At 44.6% G+C, this 14,282-nt stretch overlaps 1 protein-coding gene across 2 annotated transcripts in view; it reads right to left on the bottom strand.

Moving 5' to 3' along the window:
* The window catches only part of Map4k3 (mitogen-activated protein kinase kinase kinase kinase 3), a 159,378-nt gene extending 146,223 nt beyond the window's left edge, over positions 1-13,155 (bottom strand). For both annotated transcript variants that reach the window (XM_038318094.1, XM_038318095.1), the window contains exon 1: positions 12,942-13,155. In XM_038318094.1, the coding sequence (XP_038174022.1) occupies positions 12,942-13,037 (96 nt within the window). In that variant the 5' untranslated portion in view covers positions 13,038-13,155. The remainder of the gene's footprint in view (positions 1-12,941) is intronic.
* Positions 13,156-14,282: the final 1,127 nt, after the last annotated feature.

Raw genomic sequence — 14,282 nt, 5'->3', positions numbered from 1 at the left:
GAGGTAGGCTGATCTCTGTGAGTTTGAGGCCAGCCTGGTCTACAGAGTAACTTCCAGGACAGGCTCCAAAGCTACACAGAAAAACCCTGTCTCAACAAAACAAAACACAAAAGCTAGAACTTTGAGGGGTGGGAAGTAGAGAATTCAGAAAGAAATCTCACCAAATATCAACCAAAATCTTCACAGGAAGGTCAGAAAGCCAAGACTGTCACTAATAAATCTAGAATGTGTTACAGAATAAATTCAATGTGTTCCCACTTCTTTTCAAGAACGTATTACATTTACTCATCCATTGACGGAGGATGGTACATGCCATGGTATACTTATGGAGGTTGGAGGGCAGCTGGTCAGAGGTCAGGTCTCTTTCCACCAGGGGGACCTTCAGGGATCAAGCTCAAGTCATCAGGCTTGATGACAAGAGCCTCTGCCTCCTGAACCACAATCCTTGCAAATTTTAACTGGCACCCACCTCTATCTTAGATTTCTGAAACATTATCTATCCCATTTCCCAATATGCCCCCTTGAAGACGTAAGTCACAAACAATCCCACACCAGTTTGGAATTATGATTAATAGAATGGTTATTTATTTGAAGGGGAAAAACTTACAGATCACCGTCCCAGGCAACAGCCCTCTGCGCAATCAGGAAGGGAGCCTAGACACAGGAACCGGAGCCAGAAGCCAGAGAGCGAGTGGAGGGAAGTGGCCGCGGTTTTTAAAGAGAGAGACCACGCCCCAATGGGCTGGTATCTCAGCGGCTATTGGCTGAAGGAGCGGAAGGAGCTCCCGCAAGACCCCCTACTTAGAAAAGTTGCCAATTATCTTTGCCCACTTCAAACCCACAGAAGCTCCAGGGATCCTCTGTCTCAACCAGTCCAACACTGGGCTCACGGGAGTGTGCCCTTGAACTTGGCTTTTATGTGGGTACTGGAAGAATCTGAACTCGGATCCTCATGCTTGGTTGGCAAGCACTTCACCAGCCGGGCCTGCCATTCAGCCCACACAATTATTCCTCTGAATGACATTACAGTTCTTCACACATGCAGACCCAATTTTTCTTTAAGTACTAACCAAGACCAGCATTTCCAGAAAGCCAGCTTACCTTTATCTTAAATGCTTTAGTCTAAAGTTTACTGTTGTCCGCTAAGTGTTCTACCTTAGAAATGCTACTTAAATGTCCTTTTTATTCAGATTGTTTCCTTATATGAGATCATGAGCTATGCAAAAGTGGAAGAGAATATAGAGGGCTCCTCTAAATAATCCACTTAGCTGGGCTACTTATTTTTCCTCTAAGGATAAAGCAACCTTCAAGGGCATTTTTCCTTCCAAAGCTCAAAGAAGATAAAATTTGCAAACTGTGCACAAATAAATATAACTACATCTCACATATAAAAATAAGCCAAGTGTATAAGGCCATTGTTTTCATCTTTGACATTACAAAAGTAGATTTTTTAAAAAATAGTCATTTTTCTCGTCTTTTCATTTCTGCCAATTTTAAAAGGAGTCCATATGTTCAGGGCTAAAAATGAACAAGGTTAAGCCAAAGGAAGTCAGACATCATTAGCAAGCAAGGACTTTAATACAAACTGAAAATGTGGCTCATACAATGATTAATGTACTACCTTGAGCATCCCACAATTACCGTCTTGCTGTAATATCAGCTGCAGATAAATTTATTAATTAAAAAAGGGCAAAAATATTGATAATGCTTTTAAAAGATCTAAATAAATAGATATATTGCACTAACATATGAGAAGATTCAATTAGGTAAGATCTTAATTCTCTATAAATTGATCTGCAGAGCCCAAACAAAAATCCCAGCAGGCTAAGCATGTGATAAGATATTGCAAAATGATACTCCAAGATTTTGTGTTTAATGAATGCACGCACAAGCTGATAAAACCTAACTGAGCTTCAGTCAGCTGTGCCAGTCAGGATATGAACACTAGGCCATAAAACTCCAGCAAGTTTTTATGTTTACCTTGAAAACTGATTCTGAAAGGTGTATGAAAAAGCCAAAGATGTAAATAGAAAAGGCAGTTTTAAAAAGCAGAACAACGCTAGAAGACACACACTATCAGACTTTCAAAACTACAGTGAGCAAGACAGTGAGGTAGCCATGAAAGTACAGAACACAGCTCAACAGAGAAAAGCAACCCAGACAGAGTCCAGATGTGTGGAGCTAACTCACTTCCCCTATGCTGCCATGCAACTCATCTGTGAATCATTTACACCCAGTTCCAGAAGACATTTCATGGTGACAGAAATCAGAAGAGTGGCTATGGGTAGAGTGGAGTGGAGTGGAGTGGGGTGGGGTGAGGTGGCACTAATACGTGGTTTAACTGGGGAAGACAAAGGTATGGACATGTTCTTTCTTGAGAGAGACGGGTCGCACAGCTGTGTACATTTGTCAGAACTACATAACTGAAACATATATATAGTTGGTATTCTGCTGTAATTTTTTTTAGAAAAATTTCTTTTAGATTTTATTTACTATGTATACAGCATTCTGTGTGCCTACAGGCTGGAAGAGGGTACCAGATCTCATTTTGGATGGTTGTGAGCCACCATGTGGTTGCCGGGAATTGAACTCAGGACCTTTGAAAGAGCAGCCAGTGCTCTTAACCTCTGAGCCATCTCTCCAGCCCTCCGCTGTAATTTTTAAAAGATTTATTTATTTATTTACTTATTTATTTATTTTATGTGTATGAGTGCCTGCCTGGGTGCAGCATTTGCATATGATGTAGGTGGGTCTTCTATCTATCTGTTGCTTTCATTGGTTAATTAATAAAGAAAACTGCTTGGCCTGATAGGTCAGAACATAGGTAGGCAGGGAAGACAGAAGAGAATTGTGGGAGAAAAAAAGCAGAGTCAAACAGTCGCCATGAAGCCAGCTACCAGGTCAGACATGCTGAATCTTTCCCAGTAAGCTACCACCTTGTGGTGCTACACAGATTATTAGAAATGGGTTAAGCAAGATGTGAGAGTTAGCCAGTAAGAGGCTAGAGATAATGGGCCAAGCAGTGTTTAAATGAATACAATTTGTGTGTTGCCATTTCGGGTGTAAAGCTAGCCAGGCGGAAGCCCGGCAGGATGAAAAGCATGTCTGCTCGCCTCCTCACTACATGTATACAGAAGTGGGGCTGAGATGATTAGCAGCTACCTGATGTGGGTGTTGGGAACTGAGTGCTCTTTCCTAATGAACCATCTCTTCAGGCCCATGTCATTTTTTTAAAATATACACCAGTAAACAAATGTGTAAAATATTTGAGTCTCAAAACTGGAAGAAAATATATAGCATTATGAGTATTTATTACAAAATATTATTTTATTTCTTTCTTATTTATTTTCTATAAGACATATATGCTATAGCCAGAACATGAAACATTTTTATAACAGAATACAAACACCTCGCCTGTGCCCTGCTGGTCCACTATGTCCTTAAAGAAATTCCCGTTTGCATCTATAGCACTTTGCAAGAACTTTTCATATCTTCCTAATAATCCTTCAGCCCAAGAAAGAAACTGATTTCTTCTATCCTTGTACAAAGCCTGAAAGGGGACTGGAGCCCCAGCCTTTCTTTGCCTCTCAGCTGCTGTAATCAGAACAAACCTCTCTTGCCACACACTACCACAGTCAAGATATGCTGCACCTCCACAGGTCAAGAGTAGCCAGGCTAAGCAGCCAGACATGCAAAGCTTTCAAGCTATGAGCCAAGCTGAGCCTTTTCCTTCATTAAGTAGGTTCTTCAGGTGTTTTGTTATAGCGAGAAAGCTGAAACACTTATCCCAATATCCCTGAAACTTCCTGAGGTTCTTTTCGGTCCAGGAAGTCAAAACTATTTTTAGAACAATACAAAAATGCTATTAGCCACCGTGACTATGCTGACGTGCCTTAGTACAAATCAAGGAAGTAGACATAAAATAACTAGAAGTCACTGTATTCTTCACTGGCACATACTCAGAGAGAGGAAAAACGTGTTTTTACAAAAGAATGTCCTTGTTGGAGTACAAACGTTAGGAGTTTTATTACATCTTGACTCTGAATACATGCCATTTTCATACTCCATGTGATGGAACTGAAAGTATACACAAGACACACCACACACCACAGCTGAACTAGCCACTTCTCCATGGTATAGCAGTTTTATTCAAAATGACTACAGAAAAACTGTGGTTGTTCATCACTGGGTATATGTCAGACATTGTCTTGAAAATGAATTAAATGCACCTCTCATATGAAGGAAACAACTGCCAGATAGCACTTGTGGCAGCCAGCGCATGTAGCACTTCTAAACAAAATCAGACTCCTGAGAAATACAGTTCAAGACCTTTCTAATGACAGAACATAAAAGGTCTGTTTGGGGAATTTGAAGAAGACCCAAATAACATAAGAAACCACCATTTTTCCAAATGGTCAAAGAATGATGATTTAAAAAATCATGCAGAATGATAAAGGAGAAGGGGGAACTTGAACATAACAGCATGCAGACTACTCTGGCTTTGCAATGAACCTTTCAGAAGCCACCATTCCTCAAGTGGCAGAGTATCTATTAGAAGGGAATATCCACAAGCACCTGAAAAGTCTATTCTCTTTTCCAACTACACATATGAGACCAAATCTTCTTCATACTTCACCCAAACACTGCCACAGACCAAAGAAGCAGAACTGAAATTCTGTGTTCTATTTAACCAGATAGTAAACCCACTTTTCAAAATGGACAGCAACGCCACACCTTATTTAATTTTTTTGTTTAAAAAAGTTACTTTTCATTAAAATGTTATTTATTCTCATGTGGCAGGTTTATTATTAGCAGTATTTTAAAGTATCTCATATGTACTTGCTAATATGGTAAACAGTAATGGCTATCACAACTTCAGGATTCTCTAGCAATTATTTCTGTCCTTCATCTCAGCTCCATTCTCAACTGTTAGAATACTATAGGGCATGTCTAGCATCATCACACCCATAGGAAAGCGTTCTGTGTGTCCATGTTGTATCTAACCCATGACCCCGGCTTTCTCCAGCAAACCTTTCTCCATGCTCCATCCCACATACCTTCCACACTGGTCAATCTTCTCCTTTAATTTCCAGACCTTTCCACATCATTACATGCACTTGGAAGGCTGCCCACTTTTTTCCCCTGCCTTCTCCAAGCTATCTAAATCTTGATAGTTCTTTGAGACCACCAAGCAAAATGGACAGAGCCTTGGATACCAGTTTTAAGCGTGTATCCTTTAATCTACAAACAGTGAAGACAGTCTTCAGGCAAAGAAGGGTGGAAGATCATACAGAAAAAAAAATCTTACAACTTCAAATTCCTAAGAAGAGTTTAAACAAAAACAACAACAAAAATGCCTTACTGAAAACTAGCCGTGCAGTTTCGGGACAAAGGCAGCCAGCACTGTAGCACAGGAACCCTAACCTATAATCTCAGATTGAGGTAGTTGCAAATGAAAACACAGCTTCCTCCAGATGAAAAAAAGAACTGTAAAAGCCAAACAACAGCAGAAAGAAAACAGGATTCCATCTCTTGGATTTAGGGGGTTTTTATTCCTATTGGTGAGCAAGGTCCTTTTCCTAAAAGCTCAATCATATTTTCAAACATAAGAAGAGCATCGTGGTTTATGTATTAGACCTGAGAATCCCTTATCAAGTACTTCGAACCAAAATACGGTGGCTGGCTCCAAACACTGGAATACTGCATATACATAGTGAGATCTTGGGGACAGGACCAAGTCTAAACATGAAATTTCCCTTGTCTCATATGCACCCTATACAGACAGCCTAAAGGAAATGTTACTCAATGTTTCTCAGCATACTTGCATTCAAGATGAAACCATCCAGTGGGAGCAGGATTGAATTTCCTACTTGTGACATCAGTCAGTGCTACACTACTTTGGATTTGGGAGTATTTTGTATTTCAGACTTTTGGATTAGGGGTATCAAACCCACTATTAGCCACTAAATCTTTAGTGTAAAATGACAATGACTTCTAGTTTATATAGTAACCCTGACCCTTGCTCAATACATGGAAAAGACATTAAACCTACTGACTTAACTTAGGCCTTAAGATCTACAATGCCCAAGTCGCTCTGTACCCACTTCTGCCAGAGCCTTGGGACTAACCCAGCACCACTCCTCTGCCGAGACTTCTGCCAGTCTGAAACAAGCCTCTTCCCTTCCACTCATGTAGCTGTCATTCCTCTGGTGCCGCTGTACTTTTCATTTCCAATGCTACCTGAGACTCGTGTATCAGTCAGCCTTCTAGGGCCTCAAGATACAGCACCAAGTCAAGCAGAATTGTCCTGAGTTTATGCTCTATAAGACATGGCAGGTGGTGGCACATGCTATGAGAAAAGCAGAAAACTGAGCAGAGCAGAATTTTCTATGAAGGTAACCAAAAGAGGGCTCAGTGCTTGAATGACGAGAGCTGCCGGGACAGGCGATCCACACAGAGAGCATCAGGTTGGTATCAGGAATCATTTCACAGGAACATTCCAGTCAAATGCTTAAATCCTAGGGAAAGGGGCCTTCCTCTAAGATGACAATCCTTTGTCGGGATCTTTTCTCATTCAAATAATTATTCACTTTTGGTGCCAAATTTTTAAATACTAATTTACTTATATTTCTAATGAAAGATCCCAAATATTCCAATTCTACCAAATTTAGATCTTTCCCAGAAAGTGGTGGAGGGTAAGAGAAAGACTTATTAAAAGTGACATCTGAACTTGCAAACACTAAATTATAACAGAGTAATTTTTTGGTTATATTACTCATGTATCCTGAGACCTGACGGCAATGAAAAGACAAACCATAGAGATGCAGGCAAGGAGACAGAGAGTCTAAGTAGAGACAGGAAGTGCAAAAGCAAAGGTTAGTGTGAGGGTAATAGGAAAAATATGCAGTGACACTAGCAGCAATTGGCCACGACAAATCTAACGCTTTCCCAAGTGTCACCATCACAACTGAAGGACCTATGGCACAGAGAGGGGGATGAAGTAACTGGCCTGGTATCCTGGAGCTAGTACATGGTAACAACAGGCAGACTGGCTCTAGAACCCTGCTCATTAAACTGCCATGGTGCCACAGTATGGTCAGCTGTGGAGTGTGTGGGGCATCCGGGAATCCCGAGGCCAGAACGAGGTTTACTGTGAGAAAACAAGGAAACCTGTGAAGTCTTGGTATCAAACTTGACAAGTAAGAGTAGAGTAGGCGCACATCCCTCTACAAATACAAGTACCAAACCCTGTCATTTTTACCACTCACAGTCCCTAATACACTGTTTTTCTATTACAGTTGTTCAATGCATGATAGCTGTTCAAACCCTTCTCACAAGAGAATTTACTAATTATTCATTTCAATATAGAATCATGCATTTAGTGTGCATTTACAGAGATCACATGACCAAGCAAAGATTAGAGGCAAACACCCCCTTCAGGGAATAAGATCTTTACCTAAACCTGATAATCTCGTTTTGTTTACTTGCTTGCTAGAGAAATTACTCCCAAACCCGTTTCATGATCATTTCCTCTGGTCTCTGGTTTCTATAGACTTCACCTTAAACACACTGCAGCCTTTATTTCTGAGGCAATGACTTTCAAACACATGTAGATTTTTGTTGTTGTTGGTTTTGGTTTTTCGAGACAGGGTTTCTCTGTGGCTTTGGAGCCTGTCTTAGAGCTAGCTCTTGTAGACCAGGCTGGCCTCAAACTCATAGAGATCTGCCTGCCTCTGCCTCCCAAGTGCTGGGATTTAAGGCGTGTGCCACCACTGCCCGGCGCACGTGTAGATTTTTTAAAGAGGATTAATATCAACATTTCCAAAGCATGTCCTACAAGACACTAGTCCTAAGGAGAAGCAATAGGTATCATAGAGAAAAAGAGTCCCATAACCAAGCTAAGCTTAAAGTTTGCTGGGCTGAACAAAGTTTATCAGGTTTAACACAGGACTCCTAAGTCTTTACTACTGCTGCCGCTGCTGCTGTTGGGCATGTCTGTGCAGAATAAAGGACAACTAACTCTATGGGGTCAGTTTCCCCCTTCCACCTTTATGTGGACTCAACCTCAGGTTGCCAAGCTTTAAGGCAGGCTCTTTTTTTACCTGCTGAGCCATCTCACTGCCCCTTTAGTCTTTACTGTACCCATGCTATGGCTTTCCCAAGCACTCAACCCATAGCATACTGCCAGAACTGAGGCCTAATGGATGATAAGGTCAGTGCAAGGCAAAGGGCTAGAACTCAAGGGAACAGAAGGTTTGGCACAGAGCTGGGGGCAGCCATGAGGCTACATAATAGGTTTTCAACAATAAACCTAGAAAAGCAAAGACTCGGGGGTAAGAATAATTTGAACTCAACTGGAAAAGTGCCATGCCTATGAAAAGATGGTACAACTTGTGTGCAGATATTAGATGCAAACAGGATGACTGTATGGGACTTCCTAGTTTCTCCAAGACATTGCTATTCCTCCAAATAACAGACCTGTGGTCATGGACCTCACTGAAAATGTAAATAATGTTTACATCCATGCCAACCTTTTGACATGTGACACAGCACAGTCATCTACAAAATTCACAAGAACCACTGGTGGCACACACCTTTAATACCAGCACTCAGGAGGCAGAGGCAGGTAGAACTCTGAGTTCAAGGCCACTGGGTCTACAGAGTGAGCTCCAGAACAGTCAGGACTACTGAAGAAACTGTGTTCCAAACAACAACAACAAAACAAAAAACTACAGAATCAATTTAATAAAGAAAAAAGATCACACACACACACACACACACACACACACACACACACTCCATAACATACTAATTAAGTTTATGATTTGGGGTTAGGTCGCATTCATAGCTATCCTGAGTCACATGGGGCCCATGGCTAGACATATCTGGTGGGACATTTCACAAAAAGGAAGAGAGAGAAAGACAGACAAACACATACAACATAAAGTTTCTTAACTTCAGAGCACTTCATGCGTCAGTTCCGCAGTCCCTAGGTAACCCTGGTACAAATGCTTCATGGTTGATGAAGTCTGCAGAGTTATGTGTCACTTAAAAGGTATTATTAATTTCTGCTTTTTAAACTGCTCTCAGACAGTGCAGACTAAATGGCCAAACTTATGTGGTGGGTAAAACTCAAGTAGTCTACTCAGCATCAAGAAGCAGAAGAACCTGTGATGGTAAGAACAGCCTCACGCAAAACCATCCTGAGCTCTAAGTGCGTTTTATAAGCTGCACGGCTGCTGGATCCCAAATCTCAACATCCCAGTTCAGCACTCTGTAACTGTGTTATTGCGATGGGTGGAAGAGTTTTCAAAATAAAAATCCCTTAAAACACCAACCTTCCAAGAATTACTATAATTAGGTCTAACTTACTTAATAGAACTATTCCATTTTTAGCACCTGCTCACCGACAGCCTAAGAAGCAAAGCGCATCCCCTGGCTTTTGGAAACACGATGCACTTTTCTCCAGCTCAGCACCAGCACGTGTCAGAAACATCTAACGGCAAAGTAAATGTGGAAAATGTGTATCTTCGCCACATGACTTGGTTGTAGCAAAGAAGGAAGTCCCAGCTTTGTGTAGCCGGCAGGAGGTATGGTGCCAAACACCAAAGAGATGCTCTGCTTTGGGTCCCTGGTAATGAAAGAGTCTGGCAGGCAGGAATCAAGCACCTATTATCTGATGTCCACTGGTAGGCAACGGAAGCACACGAAGTCTGGCTGCCTATCGGGAGGGAGGAGTCACCAAAGAGCCACAGGAAGCTCAAAGTGTGAAGGCAACGTGCACTTCAGTTTCTTCCCTGGAAATCCAGGACATGATCTGTTCTGTCCGTACCCATGTTTACAGCGACGGTGCTTCCCACTGATGGCGATGTCCAGTCTCCAGTCGGTTCAGCTTTTACCCCTGCCATCTATCAACTTCAGAAAGTTATATAACCCCCTCCCTATCTACACTTGCTTCTTCAGCTGCGTCTACCTCACACAGTAGCTGCAGGACTAGGGAGGAACCTTTCAGAAAGTGCCAGCCAGATACTAAGCACTCCATAAATGTTAGCTGGCATCATCAGTAATGGCTGACAAGAGAAGTCAATTTGCCATACCTCTATTTCACATTCAGGTGTCCTTAGAAAAATTACAAACTCAACTTTTTTTTCCTTTTAGTTAGGTAGATTTATACATCATTCATGGGTTTGTTTTGAGACAGTCTTATTTTGTAACCCACACTCACTTGTAGCTCACCCTGTAGCCCAGGCTGGCCCTGCACTGGTGGCCAGCATTCTGCCTCAACTTCCCAAGTGCTGAGATTAGAGGCATGTGTTACCAAAGTGACTTCTTAGGTTTTTAGTTTGGTTGGTTTTGTTTTTAAATATAGTAAATACCTGACTAATTATTCCTATCAAGAACCTAGCAATAAGTGTCTGTAATTTCAGCACAAGATCATCCTTGACTACATAATTTCAAAGTCATCCTGGGCAACATGAGACCCATCTCAAGAACTTGAAACACACACACACACACACACACACACACACACACACCCCTGACGTATATGTCACCATCTAAGATGCACAAAATTGAATTTTTCATCTACTATAATTGGACTCCCCCAGTTATTTGCTCTTTAGATCTGGACACATTCCTGCCTTCTTAGTCAAGACCAAATTCCAAAACGCCATCATTCTTACCAGCATATTCCAACAGTCTCCTAACTGCCCTTTCCCTCCACACATCATGATATGGAGAACTTTTTAAAGTATAACTATTCACTTTAACGTGTATATGTGTGTGTGGCATGAACATGTCATAGAACACCTGTGGAGGCCAGAGGGACAACTCTGTGGAGCTGGCACTCTCCTCATACTTTCTGTGGGTTCTGCAGACCTAACTCAAGCAAGCCTGAGCCTCAGTCCAGAAGTCCAGATCTAAACTGGACAGAGTCAAGACTGTCTACACCTCTACCATTCAGGGGGCAAAGCCTGGGATACATAGCATGATTCTCTACACTGAAAAATAAAATAAAAAAGAAAAGAAAAAAATGAAAGGGGACTCGGCAGTTAAGAGCACCCACTGTTCTTCCAGGACTCAAATTTGGTTCCCAGTACCCATCTCAGGTAGCTCACAACTGCCCAAAACTTCAGCTCCAAGAGATCTGATGCCCTCTCCTGGCCTCCATGGGCGTCTGAGGATGCCCTTTTAAGAAAGAAAGGAGGCCTGGTGGTGGCGGCTATGCATACCTTTAATCTCAGCCGTCAGGAGGCAGAGGCAGGAGGATCTCTATGAGTTCAAGGCCATTCTGGTCTACAAAGCAGTTCCAGTACAGCCAGAGCTATGTCTCTCTCTCTCTCTCTCTCTCTCTCTCTCTCTCTCTCTCTCTCTCCCTCTCTCCCACACACACACACACACACACACACACACACACACACACACACACACAAAACCGTCTCAAAAAAAAAAAAAAGAAAAAGAAAAAACAAAAAGAAAGGAAAAATCCATATCTGATTTCACTCCCATAAGTCCCATAGCTAAAAGATCTATAGGAACCAGTATCCACAGCCATCCTCTCTTGCTGCGCAGGCTACAGTTCTTTCTCAGATTCATACTGGTTTCTCGGGCCTCTGAAAGGCGCTCCCTCTATGTGGCATTATTCCTTTCTCACCACTGCCCTGAGCAATGTCTTGTCATCATCTTCCAGATCTCGGTGAGAGTCTGGAGCATGACAGATCCTGTCCTCCCGTTCCACGGAGAGGACATTCACCGTCCTCTCCACATCAAAAACACAACTCTCATAAAGTGACTGAGACTGCTGTTGAATGTTGCTCCAAACAAACCTGGGTTCATTCCTATCTTTAGTTGCCACAACTCAAGTTCACCAACAAATGCCTGATACGTTCTATGTACTGTAGCTATGCTAAGTACACCTTTGTCTATAGAGGAAAGTGGTGTGATACGTGGGAGACAAGCACATCCCTCGCGAAAGACCTGCGGCACTGGACTGGCTAACTTAGCTCACGCGATCCAATTAAAGAACAAAACCTATTATTGCTTTAATGTGGGCAAGATAAACTGAAGGCTTAACTTTCCAATGTAATACTAAGTTTCTCTGTGCATCCTCAGGTGTTCTGTGGAACAGGAGTCCAAGTTCAGTTACCAGTAAGTAGATACGCAACTAAATCAAGACTGCTGCCACAGTTGGCACCATATACCTCCCTTCTTGGCAGACTCCAAGAGGCCAGGAGTTGAGCTGGCCTGGGAAGAGTGATTTATCCTCTCACATTTAGAAGTGGTCCCTTTGCAACAGAAACGCTGTACTGCTTAATGAATCTTGAATTCTAACCTTGTCAAACCAGTACCCTCTCTAGGTACTTGAGCCGATTCCTGTGTGCCACTGACAAAAACAGACACTACTGTCCTATTCTTTTTGGAGAGGGGGGGGGGGGGGAGTTGCTTTCTTGCCTTCAAAACCAGATCTCTTTCTACAAAACAAAGTGACCCCTTGAAAATTACAAGGAACCGACAGGCAGATGTTAAGAGGTTAAAGGCTAAGGCACAGGCAGATGTTAAGAGGCTAAAGGCTAAGGCTGTGAATGGAGGCTGCCGAGGTAGGTAGTAGCGTTAGACGAGAACCAGCAAGCAGGCCCGAGTGGGCAGCAGCTCCCAGGCACCGGCCGGGGATCGCAGGTCCCGGAGAGGCACGCAGCTTTGACAAACGCCAAAGCCCCAAGCAGCCCGGTTCGTCACACAGCCCCTGCCCAGGCAACAAGCGCAAGGCCGGCCTCTGCACTCCCGGGAGCGCCGCGGCTCCAGTGCGCCGGAGAGGCTGGGGTCAGAGAACGCGTCCCGGGCAGGGCTCCGGTGAGGACGCCCGCCGAGGGCTGCGGTCCCACGCCTGGTCCTTTGTTCCGTCCCGGCGGCGCAGGCCCGGGCTCGGCGGCCCCTGCCCTCACCTTGTAGACGTCGCCGTAGGTGCCGCTGCCGATGCGCTGGATCAGCTCGAAGTCCTCCTGAGGGTTCCGGCGGGACAGGTCGAAGCCGGGGTTCATGGCGGGCCCCGGGTGCCCCCCGCCTCCCTCCCGGCCCGGGGAGGGGGGGCGCTCAGGGGGGCCGCACGGAGGGAGCGCCCGCGGCCGGCCCGGCTCCGCCGCCGGTCACAATCGCCCGGCTGTACGCCGCGGCCGCCGCCGACCACGACGAGCCGCCCGGCGTCCCCGCCCCCCGCCGCCGCGCGGAGCCGGGTCACACCCACCAGGAGAGGAGCGCGCCCGCAGCCCCTCGCTCGGGGTGCATCTCCAACATGGCTTCCGCCCGCCGCTCCGCCCGCCCTCCCGTTCCCGACCCGCGAGCCACTGCGCAGCCGCCATCCCGGACGCCGCGCGCTCCCGGCGGCTCTGCGCGCTCCCGGTATGCGCGCCCGTCGGGAGGCTCAGGACGCGCCAGACTCCCTGGAACAAAGTTAGACGCTCTGCCTGTAGCCCCAGCCCTGAGCAGGTAGTAGTTGCAATGTGCGAGACGGTATCCCCAACCTTTTAGGACCAGGTACTCGAGGGCTACTACCGAGAACCCAGATCCTTCCTCCTAGGTGTGGAGGGAAGGGGTCCCAATCAGAAAGGTGAGGGCAGTGACACTTTGGTTCTTGGGTTTGGCTTGACAGGGATGCGGAGAGAACCAAGACAGAGCCAGGGGAGTGCGACGTGGGAGGGCGTGGGGGGAATGGGAAGCTATGCAGAACCTAAGCGGTGATTGACCTCTGTCCAGGGAGAGGGTTGGATTATCAAAGCCCGGGGCGGGGACTGTGCACGCTTCCAAGCTACCCTACGAGGGGGAGGTTGCAGAGGGTGGGGCCTGAATCTAGTCCCACACCTGAAATGTAAACACGTGACCTTCCCGTAGTTCCGTAGCCTCTACCTTACCTGCCCGCTGCTCCACCCAGTTTAAAATCCAGATAAGCCAGGGAACTGCCAAACGTTGTGGAATCCGTCTCTGACTGCTAAAAGCTATCTAAGAAAGTAGGCAATGGAAGGGTCATGCTGGGTTCTTAATAAAATAACTGTTGTAACCAAGTCGTCCATGGCCACTCAGGCGTTACAACGTTCTATTTTTTCTTCAAAAAGGCTTTCCTAATCTCCGTAGGCACCACACCTCCTGAGAACTAATGTTCCCTAATACCTAGTGGCTTCTCAGAAACTAGATCTTCTCAAGCCTGTTAAGGAATAGTTGAACAGTCTGCTTAACAGTTATCTGCTTCATATTGAAATTTTTTATCAGTAGACAGTATAATTACATATTTA

This window comes from Arvicola amphibius, chromosome 2 (assembly GCF_903992535.2).
Source record: "Arvicola amphibius chromosome 2, mArvAmp1.2, whole genome shotgun sequence".
In the NCBI taxonomy this organism is placed as follows: domain Eukaryota; kingdom Metazoa; phylum Chordata; class Mammalia; order Rodentia; family Cricetidae; genus Arvicola; species Arvicola amphibius.
Note: the sequence above shows the minus strand (reverse complement) of the source record. Positions and strands in the feature narration are given on the sequence as shown.